The sequence below is a fragment of the Prionailurus bengalensis genome, chromosome B4 (assembly GCF_016509475.1).
Source record: "Prionailurus bengalensis isolate Pbe53 chromosome B4, Fcat_Pben_1.1_paternal_pri, whole genome shotgun sequence".
Classification (NCBI taxonomy): Eukaryota; Metazoa; Chordata; class Mammalia; order Carnivora; family Felidae; genus Prionailurus; species Prionailurus bengalensis.
Window position 1 is genome coordinate 21,065,782 of NC_057358.1, and position 25,732 is coordinate 21,091,513.

General features: G+C 46.8%; 1 protein-coding gene across 1 annotated transcript in view; it reads right to left on the reverse strand.

Annotated features, from left to right (window-relative positions):
• Window positions 1–25,732, reverse strand: part of PIP4K2A (phosphatidylinositol-5-phosphate 4-kinase type 2 alpha) — a 192,654-nt gene that overhangs the window by 63,108 nt on the left and 103,814 nt on the right. Inside the window, exons 2-3 of the mRNA XM_043563146.1 lie at window positions 8,332–8,429; window positions 6,745–6,841 (exon numbers count right to left, since the gene is read on the reverse strand). Of these exons, the coding sequence (XP_043419081.1) occupies window positions 6,745–6,841; window positions 8,332–8,429 (195 nt within the window). The remainder of the gene's footprint in view (window positions 1–6,744; window positions 6,842–8,331; window positions 8,430–25,732) is intronic.

A 25,732-nucleotide genomic window follows, 5' to 3' on the forward strand; every position in this document is an offset into this window, starting at 1 on the left:
ACAAATGAATGGTGATGGCCAGCAGAGAAAGCAGCAGAGATGCGGGAACTTCACAGAGCGCCACGAGACCTCCTTCAAAAATCTCAGTCGGTTAAGCATCTGACTTTGGCTCAGGTCATGAGCTCATGCGTGGATCGTGAGTTCGAGCCCCACATCGGGCTCTGCGCTGACAGTGTGGAACCTGCCCGGGATTCTCTCTCCCCACCTCTCTCTCTGCCCCTCTCCCCTACTTGCATACTCTCTTTCTCTCTCTTTGTTAAAAAACAAAACAAAACCCTCGGGTTGGTAACTGACCGAGATCAAAATACCCCAGACCTGTGTCTAAGGATCGTAATAAGCAAACACAACGTCTAACCCGGACAGGAGCTCCCTGGCAAGATGACTGTCCGCTCCTGGTTGGAAATCACGGGTCATCACCCAAAGCGGGTTCAGGGTGAGGAACACAGGCAAACGGGAAGCCTGAGTTCTCAGGTGGGGACAGTAACCGGTTCAATTCATAAGAAAGAGCAGAGAAAGCACAAGAAAAAGAAAATCTGATGACGTTGGTGGGTTGTGAGGGAGTTTTCCCAAAAGTCTGTCAGGAGATTGTCCGATCCTTCGGTTTTCAGCCCCGGGAGGAGCTTCTGTCCGATTCGCACTGTGGGGCCCACGGAGGCTCAGCCGTGAGGCCCGCGGGTGTGAGAAGCTGTGAACAAGCTGGCCCAAGAGACAACAGTCTCAATGGGAAAAGGAAGAGCTGATATGGTTCAGGGAGCAAGTTCCAGGTGGTGACAGCGTAGGTAGGTAGGTTTGTCGAGAGACAAGCACCCACACGCCAATCCCTCCCAGGCCCGGGCCTCAGCTCCTGACCCTGACCCTGACCCCGAGCACCCCCCAGGCTGCCCCACTGCATGACGACCTGCCCCTCCCCCGTGACTCGCACCCCCGCTCTCCCAGCCCCTCAGGCTCCGCCACCCCCAACTCCTGTCACGTGTGTCTCAAAACTGCTCTCTGCCTCACCCTGTCACTCCCAAGCGCCCTGGTTTATGCCTCCTCACTTTGCTGGGACATCGCACAGGCTCCGGGTTTTGTTACCTCCCCTTTCTGCATTCTGCGCGTGACCACCCTCAGTCATCTTTAGACAATTCACACGTCCTCACATCACTCCCCTGTGCAAAATCCACACGGCTGCTCCGGGGCTGACGAATCTGGCTGAAGCCTGCGGTCCGGCTTCCCGTCCTTATCTCCGCAGTCCCGCCACCACCCAGGGGCTGAGCGTTTCCTGGGCTCTCGGCCGCCATGCTCTGGCCCAGAAGGCTCGCTTACCTTGGTCTCCCCCCACCCCCCCACCAGCCCTCCCTCCCTTTCTGCCTCACGTATTTCCTACGGGCCTGCCCGAGGCCCGGCCGCGGCTACGTTCTGGGCCTGCACCCTGGTGGGCACGCTGGACTCAGTGCCTGCCCTCAGGCTAAGTGACACTTGGGGGAAATCTACGTGATGACAGGCGCTGTCTGGTGCAGATATTTTCTTTGCCACAGCTCCGCACACCCTGAAGGTCTTTCTTCACGCCGAAAAGACGTTATTTTGAAACCCGAAAGGACAACATCAAAAGTTTCAGACGTGAGCTTTTAGAATCAGTTGTTTTAAAATTAGACTTCTCTGTTACAAATACAAAGGAGAAGGTGCATCAGATGCAAATAATGAGGGATTCTAATTCAGGAGACGCGGCAGGGGAAGAGAAAGCCCGGTGATTATCCTCCACAAAGAACAAGAGGGCCTCAGTTTCAATTACGGGCTGTGTCGAGGCTTAACTGCCTCATCCCCGTCCTGCGGAACGTTTTGGTCTCTGGCCGGGCAGTCCTCTCCCGCAGCTCAGAAACTTTAAGCGAAGCCTCCCTTTCACTTCCCAGGCCTGTTGTGAAACGTTCTGGTCCTCGGAGAGGCTGGAAAGAGGGACGCAGCTTTTCTTGGAGAATAGTAAAAAAGATGTCTGGGTTTCTGTAAATCTCATTAGCATCAAAGACAGAATCTGGCGTGGACTAGTTTAAAAGCAAGCGAACAGCAGACACAAACAATGGGGCGCCTGGGTGACTCAGCGGGTTAAGCATCCCACTTCGGCTCAGGGCATGATCTCGCAGTTCATGGGTTCGAGCCCCGTGTCGGGCTCGGTGCGGACAGCTCAGAGCCTGGAGCCTGCTTCGGATTCTGTGTCTCCCTCTCTCTCTCTGCCCCTCTGCTTGTGTTTGTTTTCTCTCTCTCTCAAAAATAAATAAAGTTAAGGGGTGCCTGGGTGGCGCAGTCGGTGAAGCGTCCGATTTCAGCCAGGTCACGATCTCGCGGTCCGTGAGTTCGAGCCCCACGTCAGGCTCTGGGCTGATGGCTCAAGCCTGGAGCCTGTTTCCGATTCTGTGTCTCCCTCTCTCTCTGCCCCTCCCCCGTTCATGCTCTGTCCCTCTCTGTCCCAAAAATAAATAAAAATATTGAAAAAAAATTAAAAAAAAAAGTTAAAAAAAAAAAGAACAGCTGTCTCTAGTTTTAAAAAACAAACGGAAAGGAGTCCCCTTGCTCTGTCTTCCCTTCTGCATCGCCTATAATGTCTTGCACAGAGCCTGACAGGCAATAGATACAAATAAACACACCCTGAGTGGTAAACGTGCGTGAAATTATCCACCTAGAGGGGAGCAGAGCCTCGGGCGGCCTGGAACCTCAGGGCCAGTGACAGTGGAAGCCTCCATGGGGGCATCCGTCTTCAAAGATGCCTTATATCTTAAAATCATGGTAACTGGGACTCACTTTGGCCCAGTGATCGGAAGAATATAATCCAACACTGAGCGCTTTACAAACCAATGAAGTAATTTGAAAACACACGTATAAACTGGAGAAAGTTCTGAACCTGGACACACACACACACCTACACTGAGGTTTCTACATACACGTGTGTGCTAAGTGATACTGTTGTTAATGAAGAATATTCTAGAACTGTTGCTTATGAGAAAAAAAAGTTTCATTCTTAAAAGACATTCAAGAAACCAAAACCAGGGGAAAGATACAATTGTTGATAGCAGGATTGCTTTTCAATTCTTCTCAAGAAGTTTAAATTTGCTGCTAGAGGTCAATTAGGTAGCCTAATTACTATGTTCTAATTTGATCAGATTCAGCAATACTGACTTTTTCCAGGTGCAGCAAAAAGGCATTCACACACCCAAGGCAGGTGGACACCATTCACCCATTTGACTTAACGCGAAGGTCCAAATACTAAATGAACCAGGCAGGGGGCTCCCGATCACTACGCGGATGCAAAGCTGCTTGTCTAACAGGCAAACACTTTAGAAAAACAAACACATCGAGGAAAAGCAAAGCAGCATGGGGCCCGGTCCCCTCTAGCCATCCAGTGCCGTCAAAAGACGATCAGACCCCAGGTCACTGATCTCACTTTTCAAATCAGACCGAGAGAGAGTATTTAACTTGGTACTGCGGATGTCAACTGATACGCGTTCCTTGTTCTGTCCACGAGAGACGCAATGTCTGGGCAGTGGTGAGTTGATGTGCCGGGCAGCTGGGACAATGGCCCGGCTAGTCCTGGCCTGTTCCCACTGCTGGGCATTCCGGGCCCTGCCCAGGTCCGTGGCACCTCCACCTTCACCCCGGCAATGCCCGGAGGCCCTCAAGGTATGAACTCAGAGCCAGAGCTGGCACAACTTCCTCCTTTTTTCCAAACCGAGTAGCCAACAGAGTGGGTGGGGCCCCACATCCACAATCTCATCTTCGGGTTAAACTGCAGGGCCTGCCCCTCCCGAAACTTTTTTAGGAGGTAGAGACTTTGGGAAAGCAATGTGGGACTGGAGGGGAAAACCGGCACGTAGCTCTGGTTTGCTAAAGTTACTTTGAACACCCACCTTTTTTTTTCTCTTTTTAATAGAAATACAGTTGCCAAAGAGAAAGCAGCAATTTAAATGCCAAAAGTACCCGGCGTAGCTGAGGAAAGGAGTGGTGTTCAAATGATTAATTATACTCACACTGGCTCTCCTCTGTACTGATTTCTCCTGCTAAGAGCTTAAGAGATTTGCCAGTTAGTTCCACGAATCCTCCTCCACTTGCCTCATTTGCCTTTAAAGTTTGTCCTCAGCAATTTGTACTTACTTAACTATCAAGTTGACATGGTTTTGTTTTGGGGGGGGGCGGAGGGGAAGGTGAAGGAAAACTGGCTCGTGTCTTGGTATTTTTGCAACAAAACTAGTCATTTTAGGACATTTTAAAAACTACTTTCATCTACAGTTCAGATTTCAGGCTGTAAAGGCTCCATTTTTGATCTCACTGAGCAGCGCTGATTATGGGAAGAAACATACGGACTTCATCTTGGTAACAAATTGAGGGACCTAACACGATCCTGGAGCAGAGGCCCTCAAAAGCCGGTTTCTGTGAAATGCCAGTGTAGTTGTTTTATTTTTTAAAAAAAGGGGGAGGGGTGGCGCCTGGGTGGCCCAGTCAGAGTGTCTGACTTCGGCTCAGGTCACAATCTCACAGTTCTTGAGATCGAGCCCCATGTCGGGCTCTGTGCTCACAGCTCAGAGCCTGGAGCCTGCTTCGGATTCTGTGTCCTCCTCTCTCTCTCTGCCCCTCCCTCTCTCGTACTCTGTCTCTTTCTCTCTCAAAAATAAACAAACATTAGGGGCGCCTGGGTGGCGCAGTCGGTGAAGCGTCCGACTTCAGCCAGGTCACGATCTCGCGGTCCGGGAGTTCGAGCCCCGCGTCGGGCTCTGGGCTGATGGCTCGGAGCCTGGAGCCTGTTTCCGATTCTGTGTCTCCCTCTCTCTCTGCCCCTCCCCCGTTCATGCTCTGTCTCTCTCTGTCCCAAAAAAAAATAAAAACGTTGAAAAAAAAATTAAAAAAAAAAAATAAACAAACATTAGAAAAAACAAAAAAGGAGACATGAGACTCGGGTAGAGGAGAGTTTCTTAGGACGTCAGTTGTCAGCTACTTGTTCCTTTAAACCACTCAGTTTATTTCCATATGGCCTTTTCAAATGTATTGGCAGTTCTTAAATAATGCAGAATCATTCCTTTTCATTTTCTACAAACCTTTTTTTACTGTTCCAAGGTTTATTCTTTACAAGTGACTTATTTTTTTCAGCAGTACATCCCCAGTCCAGGTTTGACTGAAGTTCTTTCTCTTATGCATGAGGCCCAAAGCTGAGCGTGCACCGCACCCTTCCCCCCACCCCCTCCACTTTCTCGGGCACACCCAAGCCTCTGCTCAGAACTCACCTCTGTGGAAATCCCAGCCCTGGCCCACAGAGGAGGGAATATCACTGGCAACCTGGCCAGCATTGCTTATTCAAAACATGGGAGCTTGGAGGCTTCTTATGCCTGAGTGAGCATGTGAGAAGTTCTGGGAAACTTTCAATAATGGGGCAGGGCAGGGCAGGGTGGGGCGGGGCGGGGAGGCCCACACATCTTTAGGAAAATGTACTAAGCTCAATTTGCCTTTGACACCCTATTTTTTTAAGGAAAACACAGGGTAAAGCCGTGTCAATGTTCAAATTGCAAGGTCACTCGGGGGGCAATATGGCACTTAATGTAGGATACATCAGGATTCTGATTTGGAGCAAATGAAAGAAATGTTTACTGGATTTGGAGGGATTTCAAATAAGTCAGTGCTCACACAGCAAAATGAGCAGACTGTCCTAAAAGGCCAGAAACTAGCCCTTGCCTCTCTTAACTCAGATTTTCTGCTCTTAAAAAAAAATCCTTGGCTTTTACGTATCTGACTGATTACATTAAGATCAAGTAACTGATGTCAGGTTCTTTCTTAGGAGAAAGGACCACGGATTGGCACATAGGACAGCACCATGATCTTGATTTTATCTTATTTAAAATTTTTTTTTAATGTTTATTTATTTTTGAGAGAAAGGGAGACAGAGCGTGAGTGGGGGAGGGGCAGAGAGAGGGGGAGACACAGAATCCGAAGCAGGCTCCAGGCTCCGAGCTGTCAGCACAGACAGAGCCCGACGCGGGGCTCAAACCCACGAAGCGCGGGATCATGACCTGAGCCGAAGTTGGGTGCTTAACTGACTGAGCCACCCAGACACCCCCATGATCTTGATTTTAAAAGTCAAATTTGAGAGAACCAGGCAAATTGGGGGGGAGGGTGGTACGGGAAGCAACAGTGGACATTTTTATGTGGTGGGCACCAAGAACAGACGATGTTCCCAGGAGCGGCAGGCTCCTGCTGGTGCAACAGCCCTACGGTCACTAGACCACACCAACCACTCCAGGTCACGGTGCGCAAGGCGTGGCCTCCGACAAAATGCTGTGAGCAGGAGAGTCGGGTTCAGATGATTGGAAAAGCAGCAAATCAGCACGAAAATACAACTTTGGTGATTGCTAAGGGGACCCTGTAACTACAGGAAACGCAAATTCAAGACACAACGTACACACTGGCACTGACTGTCGACACGCCTGATGGCAGAAAGCAAAAGAAGGCTGTGCTGACGGGCCACTTCCTCCAGGAAGTGAGAGTATCATCTGCAACGCTCACGTGCGTGTTTGCTTCCCGAAGAATGGTCTTTTCCTGCCGACCGCTAACATCATTTTGCCCAGAGGCCCCTAACTGACGGAACCCTGCCTTTATTTCAGAAAGGACACTGAAACATCCCTACGTGAAATGAAGATTGCCATTACATAATTACTCGTGACGAAAAAAAGGTCAGTCCTATTTTACAGAGCAAACCCTACTGGAAGCAAAGGTAGCAAAAAAGCGACTCACCTGGAAATCCTGATCGTCGATGCCAAACCTCTCCCGCAGGTTCCGGAAAACCATCGGGCAGTATTCCTTAAACTTGAAGTGGCTGGGCATGTTTTCTCTGAAACGGTCACAGTGTGGGATAACGTTTAGATGTAGACTTGACTTTGCCACCATCTAGTTCCACGTGCGGCCAAAGTGCCCGGGGTTCCCCACCCGCAGAAGGCTGGTACGGCCCGGAACCAACCACAACCCACAGTAAACCCGGGGGGACACAGGGACAGACTGGAGGCATTCGCCTCCTCTCACCACCTATAGGGGCACTGAGACTAGACGACCTTTCTAATCCCAACCACTCCTCGCGGCCACTTTCCCAAAGAAGAGGTGGAAAGAGAAGGGGCCACACAGATGGAAACGGTGAAGGAAAAGCAGAGAACTTGGGGAGCCCGGGATGGGCAGCGGAGCGAGCCACAGACGCGCTCCCCACGTTCGTCCTCAGGGACTTGCTGATTAGAGTTTGCAAAACAACACTATCTCTCACTCCTCCAACGACCTAGCCGATGCCATCCACAAAGAACCACATTCCAAATGCACATAGAAAAGGGGCACCCTGGGTCGCGTCCGACTCTTGATTTCAGCTCAGGCCGTGATCTCACGGCTAGTGAGTTTGAGCCCCGTGTCGGGCTCCACGCTATCGGCGCGGAGCCTGCTTGGGATTCTCTCTCTCCGCCCCTCCCCCACCCCTCAAATCAATGAACTTAAATAAATGAATGAATGAATGAATGAATGAATGAATAAATAAATACATTCACATAGAAGAAAATCCCTTCAAAAGGTCAACTTCTAGACAGTTTTAAGAATTAACACATCAGCTTCACATCAGAACAAGGGCCACATTAAGAAATTTCATAATTGATCCTCATGCGGGAGAGATTTCTGTAAGGCTCCTCCCACTCACTCGGAAATGCTTCCTCCTCTGTGTACCCGTAGATACACACACACCTCGACAGTCGTACTTTGCACGCTGAATTATGCGGTAATTTGTGTATGTGTCAGATTTCAAGCACCTGCCTGAGAGCCCCCTGAGGGCAGGGCCACATCTACTTCCTCGTCCCTCCTCTCAGTGGACAGCTAATACATAAGAGGTGCTCCATAATGACAGCCAAATGAAGGAGAAATACTCTCACTGCCCACCATGGCATCCCATCGTGTTTTAGAAAAACGTCCCTTAATTCTTTATTGTTCTGTGAAGTAGTTACTTCTGCTCCTAAGGTCAGCATTATTAGAGTTTTGTCCAAGATCGCTCAGGTCCACAGCTGCTAAAAATCCCAAGCAATTTACAGCTTCAAACATTTAAATCGTAATGAGAATATCACTTTTAACATAGGAGATATTCATAGAGAACAATATGCCATATGGCAAAAGGATATTACCCAAGAGGGCCTGCCGTTGCTTTTCTGAAAATGACAGCTGGTTATGTTTATCACAGGATTAACTTCATCAGCAAAACTTTACTCCCACCCATTGAAAACTAATGCAATTACAGAAATTCACAAAACCCATACTCCTGGCAGCCGTGTCGGTCTTACAAACGGCTGTACTTGTACTTACTTGTTAAAAAGGTGATTGTCCACCTTTATCTTTGAGTAGGCTTTGAAGTCATCTGGCATCAGCATAACAGGGATTTGAACATGGCTCAGTTCATTGATCTAGAAAGACACAGAGCAAAATGACACAGGTTAGAAATCTCTCCGCGGGAAGTGCTGGACTTGAACACACATCTCGGGGGGAAAACCCGGTGGAAACGAGCACCTCCCACCCCCCACCCTCCTCCTCCTCCTCCTCCTCCTCCCCTAGATCATCTTTCTTGCTGCCCTCCTCACTCCCTCTGCAGGCTTCACTACCGCCCCCACCTCACATCCGGCTCCGACTGCTCATCTCCCCTTCTGCTGCTGGGTGTGCCCCCCTCCCCCCCCCCCCGGGTGGCAGCGACGAGGGAGGAATTCTGGAAGGTGAGCCCTCGTGGCCACCTGGCCCTGCTTCTCCCATGTATCTCCCCACCTCCTCTCCAGAGCCTCAGCCCAGAGCTTCTCGGATTGCATGTCTAAGACAACTTCTCCCCGCAAAGAGAATGCTATCTGACAAAGAGGGCTTTTTAATTTCTGACATAAATCTCTGTTGAATTAATGAACAGGACTGTATCTTTACACATTTGGGTACCCAAAAAACCAACACGGTCATCCGTGTGATCTTTACCTTTCTTACAGGAACTAAGTACTGGGGCAGGGCATGAATATACCAGAAGAAGAGCCTTCATGAAAGAAGGGAAAGAGACATAGGGCCCCAGGGCTACTGGGTTTCAAAGGCGTCAGGAATAAAAATAAAGACATGGTTGCAGAAGACAAAGGGTTGGATCAAGTTCTGAGTTCCAGCGAATGGCAGGGGCAGCTCTGACACATAACTTGGGAAAGGTTGGGCTTTCTCTTGGTAAATTATTTTTCTATCTTGGTTCCCGAGCTATACGTCCCTTGTTGCTACTAATGAAAACCCCTCAGAAGATTTACACCTCCAGTAAGTGGAAGAGCCTCAGCAGGATTCTCAGTTACAAAAACAAAACAGAACAAAGGGGGAAAACTGAGCTCTTTGATAAAGCAGAGTGGTTAACACATGGCTGGGATCATAGAATGGAGAGAAACATCTCCAAGATGGCTTCCTTCTCCTAACAGGAGTTTAATCCATCGGGAATGAGGGGACTACCAAGCAAGCATGAACAGGTGGGTTTCCCTGAAGACAGGTATCAATTTTGACACTTAGTTGGGCCAAAGGAAAGCTGGGGAGCTCAACCACACACTTCGACATTAAACAAGCACCTTTGAAGGAAGCAGAAGTAGCCTCATCACCTGAGGGAAATACTTGCAAATGGCGCCTGGGAGACGGCGTCTGGGGGACAGCATCCCTGCCACAGGCCTCCAAGAGCCCCGCGGAGCATGAGCTCACAGACAGAAGCAGAGTGGGATTCTGCAGAAACCAAAATTATTCTCAAGACTTCAGCTGTTAGGATGACCAGATACAGAAAAGGAAATGAAAGCCATGTGTAAAATGTATGAAGAAGAAAAAGACAGGCTGGCAAAAATGAGTAAACTACGGGACTTTCAAAATGACCAATCAGGTTGAAAAGGGATCCAATAAAACTTTTACAAAACGAAAATTATAGGGGCATGAAGGACTCTACTCCCGAAATCACTGTTGCACTATATACTAACTTCGATGTCAGGAAAAAAAAAAAAAAATTATAACTGATGAACTGGAATCAGAACAGAAGGCCCCGAACCCAGGGCCCTGGAAGCACACTGGGTAACTGGTGGACGGGAGGGTAGGTCTGAGGGAGTTCCCCAGAACACCACAAAGAATGAAAATGCAATATATAAAGGAATGGGTAAGGAAGAAAAAACGCTTACGGCAGGGGGTTTGAAGGGAGAGCAAGTGAAATCTTAGAGGAAAGGAACAGAGAGTATGGGGGAAGAGACAGTGTTTGAAATAATAAAGTTGAAAATGTTTTCACGGGGCGCCTGGGTGGCTCAGTCGGTTGAACGTCCGACTTCAGCTCAGGTCACGATCTCGCGGTCCGTGAGTTCGAGCCCCGCGTCGGGCTCTAGGCTGATGGCTCAGAGCCTGGTGCCTGCTTCCGATTCTGTGTCTCCCTCTCTCTCTGCCCCTCCCCCGTTCATGCTCTGTCTCTCTCTGTCTCAAAAATAAATAAAACGTTAAAAAAAATTAAAAAAAAAAAAGAAAATGTTTCCACAACTGATGGAAGTTATGCAACTATGGATACATAATACCCCATGTACACAAAATAGTCTAAGAAGAAGTCCGCTCGTAGACACAGTGTAGTTAAGCTGAAGATACCAAGAGCAGAGAGAAGAAAATTGGCCAGAGGGAAAGGACAGAACACAAGGAAGGAATGACAACCAGACTGACGGCCAACTTCTCAACAGCAAAGCTGGAAAGCCCTGAAGATGGTGGTCTACCTTCAAAGTGAAACATACTGTGTACATAAAACTGTGTGCTGCAGAATAATATATATTTGGGCTATTATCGGGGTTCCTGGCACAAATCTAAAACCCCTGGAATTTCCAGAGTGATAGGATTATCTTTTGCCACTCATCAGGCACCCTGTTTGAGCACGCCTGAATTTATGCTAACGAGGTGACTCTGGGTGAGGCCCCTAGAGAGCCAGAGAGGATGGGGCCGGTCACCAGAAAGGCCAAGTAAGAACAACTTTGGAACTTTCAGCCCGGCTCACTGACCTCTGAGAAGGGGAAGGGAGTTGCTAGAGATTAAGTTCCATTAAAACTCTTGAACAAGAAGTGCTGGGCTTCTGGGGGCGGTGAACACATCCACGTGCCTGGATGTGGCAGCACACCCCAGGTCCGTGGGGACAGAAGCCCCAGCGCTCGGGAACCTTCTGGGCCTCCGCCTATGTACCTCCTTTGCCTGGCTGTTTATCTGGATCTTGTATCACATCCTTCATAGTAACCTGGTAAATGTGCATACGTGTTTTTTACATGAGCCGCTCTAGCAAATTAATCAAACCTGAGGAGGGGGTCAGGGCACGTCCGATTTACAGCCAGTAGGCGAGAAGCACAGGGGACAACCTGGGACATCTGAAGCAAGGGCAGTCTGTGGGACTGAGCCCTTAACCCGCGGGGTCTGATGCTGTCCCCGGAAAGGCAGTGTCAGAATTCACTGCCCTGTAGTATTGGAAAAAACCGTATGTGGGATATCCACTAAAACTGTCTTCCAAAAAGAAAAAAGCAAAATAAAGACTTTTTCATAGAAACAACACCCGAGAACTTACCGACAATGGACCTCACTAAGGGAACTTGTAAGCCTTAGAAGCATATTATTTAGACTCTAAGGATATAATTCAGAAAGGAAGTAAATGTTGTGTGGGGAAGGTATGAGATACAAAAAGAATTAGTAAGCAAATAAATTTGTAAATATGAAGACAAATATAAGTAAGTATCACCTTTATAAAGTAATAATGCTTAGTTCTTGGGATCAAAATAAACAGAGTAACAACAGCAGGTAAGCTGGGAAGCAAAGTGACAGTGCCTGTTATATTGTTCAGGAGAATGAGGCAACTTTAAGTATTGTAACATTTAAACATTTAAAAGGCAAACATTTAAAGTAGAGAAACAGAGTATATAGCTTCCAAACTAGTAGAAGGGGGGGGGGGGGGGACAGAATGCGAAAAGAAATAATACTCATTATTTTTAAAAAGAGGAAAAAATTGGGGCGCCTGGGTGGCGCGGTCGGTTAAGCGTCCGACTTCAGCCAGGTCACGATCTCGCGGTCCGTGAGTTCGAGCCCCGCGTCAGGCTCTGGGCTGATGGCTCGGAGCCTGGAGCCTGTTTCCGATTCTGTGTCTCCCTCTCTCTCTGCCCCTCCCCCGTTCATGCTCTGTCTCTCTCTGTCCCAAAAAGATAAATAAACGTTGAAAAAAAAATTAAGAAAAAAAGAAAAAAAGAGGAAAAAATACTGGCGCCTGGGCTCAGTCAGTTAAGCATCCGACTTAAGCTCAGGTCATGATCTCGCGGTTCGTGAGTTCGAGCCCCATGTCGGGCTCTGTGCTGTCGGTTTAGAACCTGGAGCCTGCTTCAGTGTGTCCTCTCTCTCTCTCTCTCTGCCCCTCCCCCGGTCGCACTCTGTCTCTCAAAAAATGAATAAACGTTAACAATTTTTTTTCTTTTTTAAAAGAAGAGGAAAAAATAAACACTGCAAAAATGGGACAAATAGAAAGTAAGTGATGAACAAGTCTGGATAGAAACATAATCCCAATAAGCGTAAGTGGACAAACAATTAAAAATAAAGACTGTCAAAATGAATTAAAAACTACAGGCTATATGCAAGAGAAACACCTAAAGCATAACTCAAAAAGGTTGAAAGGAACAGAAAAAACATATTAAATAGTACCGAAAATTACTGAAAAGCTAGCTTACCTTTACTAACATCGGGTAAACTAATAACTTTAAGACAAAAGCATTATTAAGGGTAAAGAAGGCCTGTACATAATGATAAAAGGCTCAATTAGCCAGGAAGCTAGGATTCATATTGTAAGTACCTCATTAGTCTGGAATTATACAGCAAAAATTGTTAGGACCTCAGGGAAAATGGGCAACCCCTGATTATCGAGAAAGATTTGAACATGCTTTACTGATAGGTCAAAAGCCAAAAGAACTAAGAAAGATAGAGATTTTTTAAAACAACATATTAAACAACATTCATTCAATATATGCTCTTCCAGGTGCTTGGGATATGTTATTGAAAACAGATTAAGATGCCTGCCCTCCCGAAGCTTACATCTGAGTGGGAAGAGTCAGTAAATAAAACATAAACTTAGTAACATAAATTATCTACTATGTTAGAGGACTATGGAAAAAAAGACAAAGAGCAGGAAGAAAGGGCTAGGGAACGCCCATCAGTGCATGAGTGGGGGTCCCCGAAGTATTTTAAATAGGGAGGGTTGGAGTAGACCAAGGGTTGGAGAGCAAAGGGGTTTAGCATTCCAGTGCAAAGGCCCTGGGGCAGGGCATGCCTGATATGCTCGGGACATGGAGACCCCTGTGGCTGGAGATTACTTGAGAAGAGAAACAGGAAGGGCTGAGGTCACTGGAAAGACCGGCTTTCACTGCCAATGATATGGGAGCTGTTGCAGGGTTCTGAGTGGCAGAGTGTCGACATTACTTAACTTGGGGTTTAAAAAGATTACCGGAGGGGTGAGGGTGGGCACAAGTATGCGACAGGGAGACCAGTGACAGCAGTGTAGGTAGGAAAGGGGATATTTTTTGAAAGTGGAGCCAACGTCATTTCCTGAAGTTCTGAATGTGGGGGGTAAGAAAGAAGCCAAGACCGAGGCCGAGGCCTTGGCCTGAGCAATTAAGGGGACAGATGTGCCATCATCCAAGGTGGGGGGGGAGAATTCTGGGTTCCTTCTCATGCTTTTTGCTTTCTGAATCATGTTAAAGAAATGCCTGTCGTAAAAACTGCGTGCTTTTAACAATTTTTTAATAACGACAAAACGGAAAACATACACGCAAACTATCAGGCTACTTACAATGTACATATATAAAATGTTATGCACTGCAGATTCTCAAACCTTATTATGATCAGATTAGAAACCCCCACCCGCATTTCCTGATCCACTGCCTTTTTTTTTTTTTTTTTTTAAAACACAATTGCTGGGCAGCCAGCTTCCCAAAGATACCATGTCCTTGAAAGGAATGTAGCATAATCTGAGCTGAAATCGCCGACTCCCTCGAGCTAGTCGTTTGCACGGTATCTCACAGATGCTGAGTATCTACCACATTCCTCTGGAAATTCTCAAATATCCCTGGCACTCCTGGGAAATTTGCTGCAGTGCCCCAGGGCACCTTGGCAGAGTTTGGGAAGCACAGATATAAAATACAGCAGCAGATGTTTAAAACGGCAAATGATATAATCTAATTCTAGAATGAAATCATCAGAATAATCCCTTAAGATTCATTGTAGTGGATTATAATTTACAAGCACTTTATATTCATCCCAAACAAGCTTCATTACAACCACCCGTTAATCCTTAACCTGCATACATGGATGTTCTATCCAGATAGTTTTCTTGATAGAACTCTGTATCAAACGCATTTGTGCAAGGCCAAATTACCATTCTGTTCCTTTCAAAGTATTTCAGTAACTTAATCAGAAATCACTTTTAGCCTACTGTATACTATATTATTAGAATCTCCATGTTACGGTCCATGTACGAAACTGCCACTTAACAAAAACACTAGACTAATTAAAAAAAATTTTTTTTTTCAACGTTTATTTATTTTTGGGACAGAGACAGACAGAGCATGAACGGGGGAGGGGCAGAGAGAGAGGGAGACACAGAATCGGAAACAGGCTCCAGGCTCTGAGCCATCAGCCCAGAGCCCGACGCGGGGCTCGAACTCCCGGACCGCGAGATCGTGACCTGGCTGAAGGCGGACGCTTAACCGACTGCGCCACCCAGGCGCCCCTGATTTTAAATCATACATTCTTTCCTACTCATTTCACTCAAGTATCTTAAATAGAAAACATTTCTCAGTATATCTGTGAAAAATTTAAAAACGTGTATCTTTACACCAGCGCCGGAATACCAAAGTTTGGGAGCAAGAGAAACCAGAACCGAAAACCAAGTCTGGTGAGGAGCACAATTAGAACAACGCTGGACGATAAGTCGGTTTTTCGGTATCTTGCGCCAACCAAAGAGTGTCCGTAAAAAACAGGACGTTCACAGGGTGGCAAAGGGCAAGGCGAGGAGCAATCACTTCACGTCGCGTTCCCCAAGTTATGCAGAAAAGAGCTGGAGGGAACATAATAATAAGATTCCGATCACAAGCTAGGTTCTGCGTGGTTACTGAAAAAGTGAAACCGGATTTGGAAGCAGGAGCAACCAAATCCCTGCATTCGGACGCCTCAGGCTGTTGGGATCAGAACTGGCAACAGTATCTGCTTTGGAAAGAAAGCAAGAAGTGCCAGCCGGGAGTGTCTGCTCTGGGCTGAGCGCTGCACAAACGCCGCGTTCACCCTCGCGGTGCCTACAGTCCAGAGGGGCACGCACATCGATAGAAAAAGCGCACCGCGTGTAAAATTCAGCCAATGACAAGTGTCGGGAGAGGGGAGGACATCAGGCTGGGAGCGAGCATGACAAAGCATAGACGGGGGCAGGAATGACGGAAGGAGCTAGACTTGAGCAGAAGGCAGGTGGGAGGGTTCCAGAAAGTAGGGTCACAGGTGCGAAGGCCCCGGGGCGGGAGGAGGGCACAGTTAACTAGAGAAATAAAAGGTTAACGTGTGAGGAAGGCGGAAATCAAGAGGGCACGTGACAGGATGGGGCTGAACAGCACGCAAACAAGGGCCGTAAGAGGCTACTGTGGAACTCGAGGAGAGGCTAGAAGCCGGGCGAAGCGGGGAGGCGGCAGACACAAAGGAAGTAGATTCCGCTGACACTGAGATGGTAAAGACGTGGACTTGAGTGAGTGGAAAGACCGTGATTCCATTTACCGAGAGCATTTTAGGAGGAGAGTTCAGTTTGGGACTTGTTAAATCTGACGTGCTCTTCAGATGTCTTCAATGTTGACGTCAAGGTGGGCAGGTGGCCACGCGGCCCTGAAGTTCCCAGGGGAGGCAGGGGCGGGAGATAAAAATACGCATTATCTGTACACGAGACAGGGGTTCTTCCTCGGGAGTAAAGGAAGGAAGCTGGAGAGCAGCGAGCGAGGGCAGGAGGGCCTAAAAGCAGCCTTGAATGCAGTCATCAATGGTTAACAGCATGGACAGGCGGATGAGCCTGCAAAGGAGAAAGGGAAGCGCGCTGTCACCTCGCGGTGGGAGTTGGGCTCGGGGGATCCAGGGCGGGCGTGAAGGAAAGGGAGGTGGGGAGGTGGCTCCTCGATCAGGAGGGGGAAAGGGAAGGGGTTGTGTGGAACTGGCCGAGTCTGAGGGAAGACAGCAGTTCCCGTCCGCTGGCAAACCTCCGCGGGAAGGAGGAGCCGTGGCCATCGACCGTGCAGAGAGGCAGGCCGGGGTGGGGGGAGGCGGGGCGTGGGAGGTGGATTCAGAGGCCTGGAGAGAACACCGAGAACTTGAAAGACTGGCCACAGAACTCGGGAGAAGGAGTCCGAAGAGGGAACTGGGGCTGGGCTTCCGGGCAGAGCTGGGAGTCCATCTGTGGCCTGTGATGGCTAATTTACAGGGAACCAAACGAACTCGTGGGGTGACATCCCGGGCAGAGCTCGGCCTCAGGGTGCGGGTGCAGAGGCGGAGGACGGCTGGGGTCCTTCAGGTTCAAGGTTTTGGTTAGTCGAGTGTGACAATAAAGAGCAATGGAGTTCCAGGATAATCATTTGGACATGGGAGGTCAGTACAAAATGCTCTCTGACCAGAGTTTTCCACGATGGTTGACACGGGTCAGGGGTGGGCAGCACGCACACACAGTGAAATACAAAGCAGCAGAGAAGAAATATTGGGGTCTAGAAAGTAAGTGCCACAGGCACTGAGAGCAGGTGCTGACAGCTCCTGGGACGGGGGGAAGCTCGATGTGGCCCTAGCCGGACGAGGAGATGTGACTAGTGTTTCATTTAAATGTCTGGAAAATGCATACTTTTACTTCTTGCTACAAATCCCAGCTTCACAAATCAGAGCATGCCAGGATGTGGGGAACGTTGCGCCTTCATTATGAGACAAGAAAAGAGGTAAGAAATGAAACGTGATTACGCTCACTCCTTGGTTTACATATACTCAAAAGAGGAGGAAATTAAAAGAGAATCTTAGAGATCCTCGCAAGTCTCTTGTTTTGCAGATTACAAGGTATCCTGGTATATCTATCCCTTTGTAATCGCGTAGCAGCCCGATTCTGGGTTATATCAGACGGCTACTTCACGAGCATTTTATCTTTTCATTCACAATAGCTTCACGTTTCCTTTGGGTTTCTCTTTTCCCCAGAAATTCTCTCCCCACGAACCACTCGGTCAGGTTATGAGCAGCTAGATTTCATGACCTGTGAACAAACGCTTCACAAACCAGAGGACCTACCATTTAAAAGCTTTTAATTAGTAAACAATGTTTTTTCAATAGTGTGCCCATGAGCCCCTATATTATCTTCTTCTATAAGCACATTTTCTTTTGTTGCCACATGGGCTCACCCATACACAAAATTCATCGTTTTCCTCAAAATGTATCTAATTGTAGGGCTGCCCAGTCACTGAAAGGCTGTTTAACTTCCTGGATAATTTCTCCTTTAGTCTGACATCACACAAATCAAAATATATCCTTGTCTCTAGTTCACATTCTTGAGCTCATGGAGGTAATGACAACGAGCTATTATCTTGAATAAGGTTAAGTTAATCCTGTTTGTTAATTTCTCTGTTCCACACAGAGCTTTGGGTTGCTAATGCTCAGATTTCAGGACAAAAGTCTTGGGTTTCCAAGCCTTCCGTGGGAGAAAACTTTACCAGTTTGGCATTCTATCTGCCCCAACCATTCCACGTGGCCCATCGCGAAACTGATAACGAAGGTAGCCATGATTATCATCACCACTAGTTTACGTCTGCTATTATTCATATTTAACAAAGCATTTGCACATTTTTCTCTTTTCTAGACACTTACCTAGGGGACACAGATACATAGCTATAATTGACATACGCTATGTAATATCCATGAAAGGAAATAAAACAATTGTGTTAACTATTGAAAGAAGGAATGACACCACCCCCCCCCCATAAAATTAAGCATACATTATGAAATCCAAATAGTTTTAACTTTATGGAGATAACAGTGGTTTTGGAGCTGACGAAAATTTTATTGGGTTAACTAAACAGTACACTGAAAGCACTAGCTATCTTATTAAGGCCACATTTAAAGTTCCTCGGATTGCAAATACTCAATAAACTCTCACAACAGAAATGCGCTCATAGGTTATACTTGTGAAGTGCCGTAAAACCCTGGGTGGCGAGTCACTCGTTCTGCGAGTGTTCCGCAAGACGAGCAACCATTTCTAATCAATTTTAACTGGATAAGTGAACGAGGTCTTGCAAGAGGAGTAGTTTGTGACACGACACCGAATGCCACGTGATCACAACTGAGCCAATGGCTCTTCTTTCTCGCTCGCTCTCTCACACTGCGGGATTGTGGGTGATCGTCTCCCATGCTCCGATGCTCAGTCTCAGGCCGTGGTGTTTGGCAGAAATCAGTGATTTTTCAGAACGTCGGAAGGCGCCCACAAATGGCACTTGTGTGTTTTTTTTTGTCACTCTAAAGCACCGATGGACAGTCGTTCGCTTTTCATACAAGAGGAAGCTTAGGAATGCTTGGCTTCATTGTAGGTCAGGCTGCCTGCAGATATAGACCCTTTCCTCTGCCACCCTATTGCCAGTTACATTAAATACGGTATATTGCAAGTTTATTAGCACTGTAGTCAACATCTGTGTGAGCGTATACAATGGCCCCCATGCAGAAGAAGATTCTATCGAGCCAATAGATGGCGGTGATTCCGTTAGCGACAGTGAAAGTCTCCCTACACAATAACTCTCTCTTGTCTCTCCCACACCAGCCACAACGGTTTTCAAAGGTAAGTGTGGGTCAATTTGTTTGTTTTTCTTTATATTTTGTATTTTATTATCTCGTATTATATTACAGTATTGTAACCATTTTTATGTGAATATTTTGGGGTTGTGGAACGAATCGTCTGAGTTTCCATTATTTCCTATGGGGAAATTTGCTTTGATATACAGGTGCTTTGGATTATAAGCAGGTTTCCAGAACAAATTATGCTCGCAAACAAAGGTTTTATTGTACTTTATAGTTGTCCAACCACTTCGGCAAATATTTTCTCATTTTCTATGTGTACTGACAGTCATATTCATGGTCCTATAAAGCTCAATGGCATAAAAGTATTGTAAATGCCCCCATGCGGCCAAGCTATAGGATGCGTCCCCAAGGGCCCTGGGAAGGGCCTCGTTTCCATTTATGCCACACAGTCACCCCCCATACAGACAGGTGTGGACAAGCTCTGCTTTTCCACTTGGCCATTGGGCGCCAATACGGACAATGCGGGGGTCCGACATAAGGCATCAAATAGGGGTGCCTGGGTGGCTCAGTCGGTTCAGCATCTGACTCCTGATTTCGGCTCAGGTCAAGATCTCACAATTCGTGAGATTGAGCCCTGCATCGGGCTACGTGCTGACAGCACAGAGCCTGCTTTGGATTCTCTCTCTCTCTCTTTCCCTCTCTCTCTCCCCCTGCCCCTCCCCTGCTCATGCATGCTCTCTCTCAAAATAAATCAACAAACTTTGAAAAAAGACAACAAATAAAGAAGTTTTGTTGTCAGCTTCAACAAAAACCACAGAAACCAGGGCAAAGGGATGCAGAGAGGGTTAGTGCCAAGGTTTAGGACAAAGTGCCCACATATAAGTCAAGGGTGGGGGAGAGCAGAGAGAACATGTGTAGAGGGGAGTGGTGAAGGAAGAGGATGGGGAGAGCTTCGAGGTCGAGGCTCACCTTTGCCTCCCTCGCTTTAATACCTGGTATTAACCTTGCTAATACTTAGGGGGCACCCACAAAGCATCACATTAAGCACTTCAGGTGCAGTATCGTATCTGATCTATGCAACAAAGTAGATACTATCGTTATGCCCACTTTCCAGATAAAGAAACTGAGGGTTAGTGAGACGAGGCAAACTAACCCAGCCTGCTCAGGCAACTCACTTGAGTTACCTCAAATATAAAATTCGGACAGTGGGAACGGGCGGACCCTAAGATCCCTTGGAGCACCTGACCGCCTAGGAGGTCAGACCCACAGCAACTTCCTAAGATGTCCACTGCGTGTAGGGCTTACTTAAGAAAAACGGTTCACCTGAAATTTAAGTCTTCCACTGTGTCAAAAATTTCTAAAAGATTCCTTATTTTTTTTAAAAAGGGGAATAATTAAATGCATATTGAGAATGAAGTATTAAACGTATATTTAATTGAATATGCCCCCACGGTCTGCTACAATTATATCCGCTATGACTTCAGTACGTGCACTCTAAATTTGGAAAGACCTATATCGCTGAAAAGCTAGCACGCTTCTGATAATACTTGTCACTTCAAAAAAGGGAAAGTAAAAAAATTCCTCAAACCTCCCCAAATCACAACAAATTATAAACAGAAGGATACACAGTTGATTTCCAAAGCAATTCCTTACTCAAGCACATGTGTTTAATAATCGGTTTTCTCTCAGTCACGAGTACACACACAGAAAGACACCCCCGCCAAAGAACACCTCTCACGTGGAGATACAGAGATATTTAATCTGATTAGGATAGACAGTCACTAAAAATTATGCCATATTGAGATGGAATAGGGGGTAGCCGAATCTACAGGCATAGGTGGCGGGTGGGAGCTGTTTTCAGAGCAGCGCACCCATCTAGGATTGGGGCCAGACGGGATGGCAAGAGTGAGAATTCTCTCTTTGGTTTTAAAGTTTATTTGTTTTGAGAGAGACAGATTCAGAGCGAGTAGGGGAGGGGTAGACAGAGAGGGAGAGAGAGAATCCCAAGCAGGCTCTGCACTGTCAGCACAGACATGGGGCTCGAACTCACAAAACCATGAGATCATGACTTGAGCTGAAATCAAGATTCGGACGCTTAACAGACTGAGCCACCCAGGCACCCCACGAGTGAGAATTACCTTAAAAGGCCATTTCATATATCCCTCTTCAAAAAATCTCCAGGGACACTTGGGGGGCTCAGTTGCGTAAGCATCTGACTTCAGCTCAGGTCATGATCTCACGGTTTGTGGGTTCAAGCCCCACGTCGGGCTCTGTGCTGACAGCTCAGAGCCTGGAGCCTCCTTCAGATTCTGTGTCTTCCTCTGTCTCTGCCCCTTCCCCTCTCTTGCTCGATCTCTCTCAAAAATAAATAAATATTTTAAAAAGTTTTTTTTTTAAATCTCAAGATACATATTGAAGTGGGCTTTCTTTACCTCTTACACAACCTTCCGACCACCTAATTATGAGTGCGCATTTAAAAATACAATTTGGGGGGCGCCTGGGTGGCGCAGTCGGTTAAGCGTCCGACTTCAGCCAGGTCACGATCTCGCAGTCCGTGAGTTCGAGCCCCGCATCGGGCCCCTGTGCTGACAGCTCAGAGCCCGGAGCCTGTTTCAGATTCTGTGTCTTCCTCTCTCTGACCCTCCCCCGTTCATGCTCTCTCTCTGTCTCAAAAATAAATAAACGTTAAAAAAAAAATTTTTTTTTTAATTAAAAAAAAAATGTCCTCTTCCCCTCCATATATCCCTTCACGACAGTATCTCAAAATAGATACTATCCACTTAGTGGACTCATCACACACACACACACACACACACACACACACACACACACACAATTCCTTTGTGACTTTGGTTAATAAGCATAGAAAGATCCTTCCCACCAAATAATTCACTTTGAACATTTGCGCCCTAGGGTTCATTGGCTTTCGGAAGTGAAGGAAACTAAAATTCCTACTTCCAGGAGGTAACAGTTGAAGGTGTTCGCAGAGATACTGGAACAAATCACAGCTGGAACTTCTGGTGCCTTCTGTCTCTCTTGGTTCCACAAACAGCAGGGCCATTTAAACGTGAATCAGAACCTTCACCGGTTGCCCCCCAAAGGTATACAAAGTGACCTCAGGCGAGCTTCTAAGAAAACATTTGCTGCAGTGTGAAAGGTCATCGAGACTGTACTTCCCTCCCCAAGCTCTTCCCCAGGGCAGTCTGCGCTCTCCGCTTCTGGGGAGGGTGGGGTCTTGACACGGAGCAGGGAAGAGGGACCCAGCTTTGAGAGTTGTAACAATAAACTTTAGCAGATTAGACAGGCTGTCTGGTTGACATACAATTGCCCCAATTAGGTGTTAATACCTATGTTGGGCCCCTTCCAAATGCCTGGGAGTTGGCTTCTAAAAACTTGTTACATTTATTAGTTCGTGAAATGGGGCTCTCACCAGCAGTTTATATACCAAATATATATATACCAAATATATATCAAATATATCAAATATATATACCAAATATATATCTTATTTTATGACTGAGAATGCAATCAGAATGTCCTTAGAATAAAAAAAAATATCATAAAGGCACCATTTTCCCTTTCTTTTACCGATTTTCTTAGTAAATTTGGGGGACGGGGATGGAGGGGAGATTGCCTAAGATTTTTTTAATCTGATTTTTACTGTCTATTTGATACCTAATTTGTAATGTCTTATTTCCCATTAGAAAAATATCCAGTCACGGGGCACCTGGCTGGCTCAGTCAGTAGAGCATGCAACTCTTGGTCTCGGGGTTATGAGTTTGAGCCCTGCTTGGGGGTGTAGAGATCCCTTAGAAATAAAATCTTAAAAAAAAAAAAATACCCATTTACTTGAGCACCAGCTCTCAGTTGGAAATAATTTTATATAAATCTTGTAACAAATATAGCTGGAAATAATTAAGAATGTTAAAAACTGTCTCAATATGACTCAAGGATGTAGCCCTCGCTGGGAATGGTGTGGCTCTCATTATAACTCAGACTGCAAACGGAACAGGAATTGAAAAGTCCAGAGGGTTCAGAGGGGCAGGCAGAGCAAATTAGAGTCAATTACAGACGTAGGAAAAAACAGGCAGCTGCAAATGTTTGTGAAGTGTATTTTTATTTGTCTTGAGGCAAGAGGTCAATTTTCCACAGCTGCTCCGTCACTATTCATTAAAAACTATTTTTTAAAAGTTAATATCTTTGTATTTGCAGAGAGGACAAAATAAAAAATGCAAGCGTATTTTAATTAAAGCCTGCTTTTGAAATGGGAGCTATCTTCAAACGTCTAGACAAATGAATGCTTTATGTGGATGAGCCCGATAAAACCGCTCCGATAGCAAAGCTGAGTAGAGACAAATCAAAGCACAAAGGTCTGTCACCCCAACATCTATAAACTCAAAAGCCCAAAGTAATACACTTACGGGCATTTCTTCCTGTCGCACAAGGATCATTAAGTCAATCTTTTGATAAACGGCTACTTGACTAAAATGAAAATGTCATCAGAAATATTTAAACTCTTGGTTAGAATCTTAATTTATAACAAGGCACAACCTACCATCTGTCAACTCGGTATCTGCGAGCTCCGACTTCTGATGGGTGTTCCTTGCCGGCTGGCCCAATGCCAGCTTCATCCAAAAGAATGAAGTCAGGCTAAAATTTTACCTCTTGTGAACCACTGAATCTGACATGAAACTATTGAATAAAGGCCCAAATTTTACAGGCTCTTTACAGAAGTGGCACTGGCTTTAAAACCTGCAAGGAAAATGTTGCCAACGAAAACAAGACCCTGCAGTGGGAACGTGGTCTGTTCAAAAGGACCCGGGCTTGGAGTCCCGAGATCTGTGATGCCACTCCCTCGCCACCTAACCTTGAGCCAATTGCTCCAGCTCTCTCGATCTCGTTTTATACTTTAAAAAATGAGTTCGAGGAGGCAAGGGATTGCAAACGATGTGCTGTTTGGCCCAGAGAGGGATTTAGAAAATGCTTGAATTAATTACCAATTTGTTTTTTCAGGCTTGCGAAAATTTTACGTACAGATTGGGATTTCTGGAATCTTTGAAAAAACAGCAAGGTCTGGCATCTTGCCTGGCATCATCTGGCGTGAGGACCAGCGGGGGACACACCCGCTGGCAGGGCACAGGTCCCACCACACCCTATAGACATCACTAGATGACCTCACTCATTCTAGGGTTTCAGCCACCGCTGGGCTCTGAGGTCTGCAGGGGAGGCGGTCCCACAAATAAACGTGAATTGCAAACCAACTTTCCATAGAGGGTTTCTTAATTCCTAGAGGCAACGGATGACCTCATGGAGTGTTTTACTTATACGGGTGCAGGCAGACAGGGACAAAGGCAGGAAGAGAAGCCCACAGCTCCAATATGAATAATCAACGACACTGTATGATCTTGGTCCTTCACTGAAATGGGCACAAACACATGGAAGGGATGCTAAACTGAACTTGTACACCTGCAGTTGCCAGTGACCATGTCTTCATCCCGTCTCCAGAAGGTAGCATGGTTGACAGCCAGGAAAGGTGGGATCAGAGACAAGAGCCATGTGGAGATGACGTCATTTGAATTCCTGGACCCAGTGGATCTTTTTTTTTTTTTTTAAATGTTTATTTATTTTTGAGAGAGAGAGACAGAGTGTGAGCAGGAGGAGGGGCAGAGAGGGAAGGGGACACAGAATCTGAAGCTGCCTCCGGGCTCTGAGCTGTCAGCACAGAGCCCGATGTGGGGCTAGAACTCGCGAACCGTGAGATCCTGATCTGAGCCGAAGTCGGACGCTTAACCGACTGAGCCACCCAGGGGCCCCTTGGACCCAGTGGGTCTTAACGCAAGCCTACCCCTGTCACCCATCCCAGAGACCCAAACCAATCAACCCTTTAAAGTAGGTGAAAGTTAGGTTTCTGCCACTTGTGATTGAAGACATTCAAACACAACACTCAGGGGCACCTGGGTGGCTCAGCTGGCTAAGCGTCTGACTCTTGATTTCGGCTCAGGTCATGATCTCAGAGTTCATGAGATCAGGCCCCTACACAGGGCCCTGGGCTGTCAGCTGCTTGGGATTCTCTCTCTCCCTGCTCCTCCCCTACTCGGGTGTGTCCTCCCTCCCCCTCTCTCTCTCTCTCTCTCTCTCTCTCACAATAAATAAATAAGCTTAAAAAAAACCCCAAAACCTCAAATACAACACTTAAATACTTAGTCAAGGTCAAATGCATATAAATTTCATTCGTTGGGGGGCATGAATACTAGCAATGGCACAGCATTCCAAGAAACTGACCTTGAAAGTCAAATGAACAAATTTTACTTTTATGGTCAGATATCTAATATGGCAACATAATTTAATATTTCCTGGTGTCTTCTTGTATATTCATCCTGCAATGAGGACATCCTAAATGTACAGAGTCCTTGGTGGACCGTGAAAAAGAAGTTTCCCTGAGGCACTGGAAGGCACCATGCTGACACAATTCTGGCAGGAGACCCTAACTCCCACACCCCTTTGGAAGTGGGGCCTGGCTGCCTAGCTGGAAGATGGGAGGAGTTTGGTATGTAAGACAGCTGTCTCACTGGTATGCCCAGGGAGGACCAATCTGCTGACAAAGTAAGCAAGGACATGGTCACGCACTGAGAAAACCACTCACTCACACACGTGATCAATGAAACCTACAAGATGATGGAGAAGGGCGTAGGCAGGTATATAGTTCAGCCCTTGTTTTGTTTTTTTTTTTAATTTTTTTTTCCACGTTTTTTATTTATTTTTGGGACAGAGAGAAACAGAGCATGAACAGGGGAGGGGCAGAGAGAGAGGGAGACACAGCATCGGAAACAGGCTCCAGGCTCTGAGCCATCAGCCCAGAGCCTGACGCGGGGCTCGAACTCCCGGACCGCGAGATCATGACCTG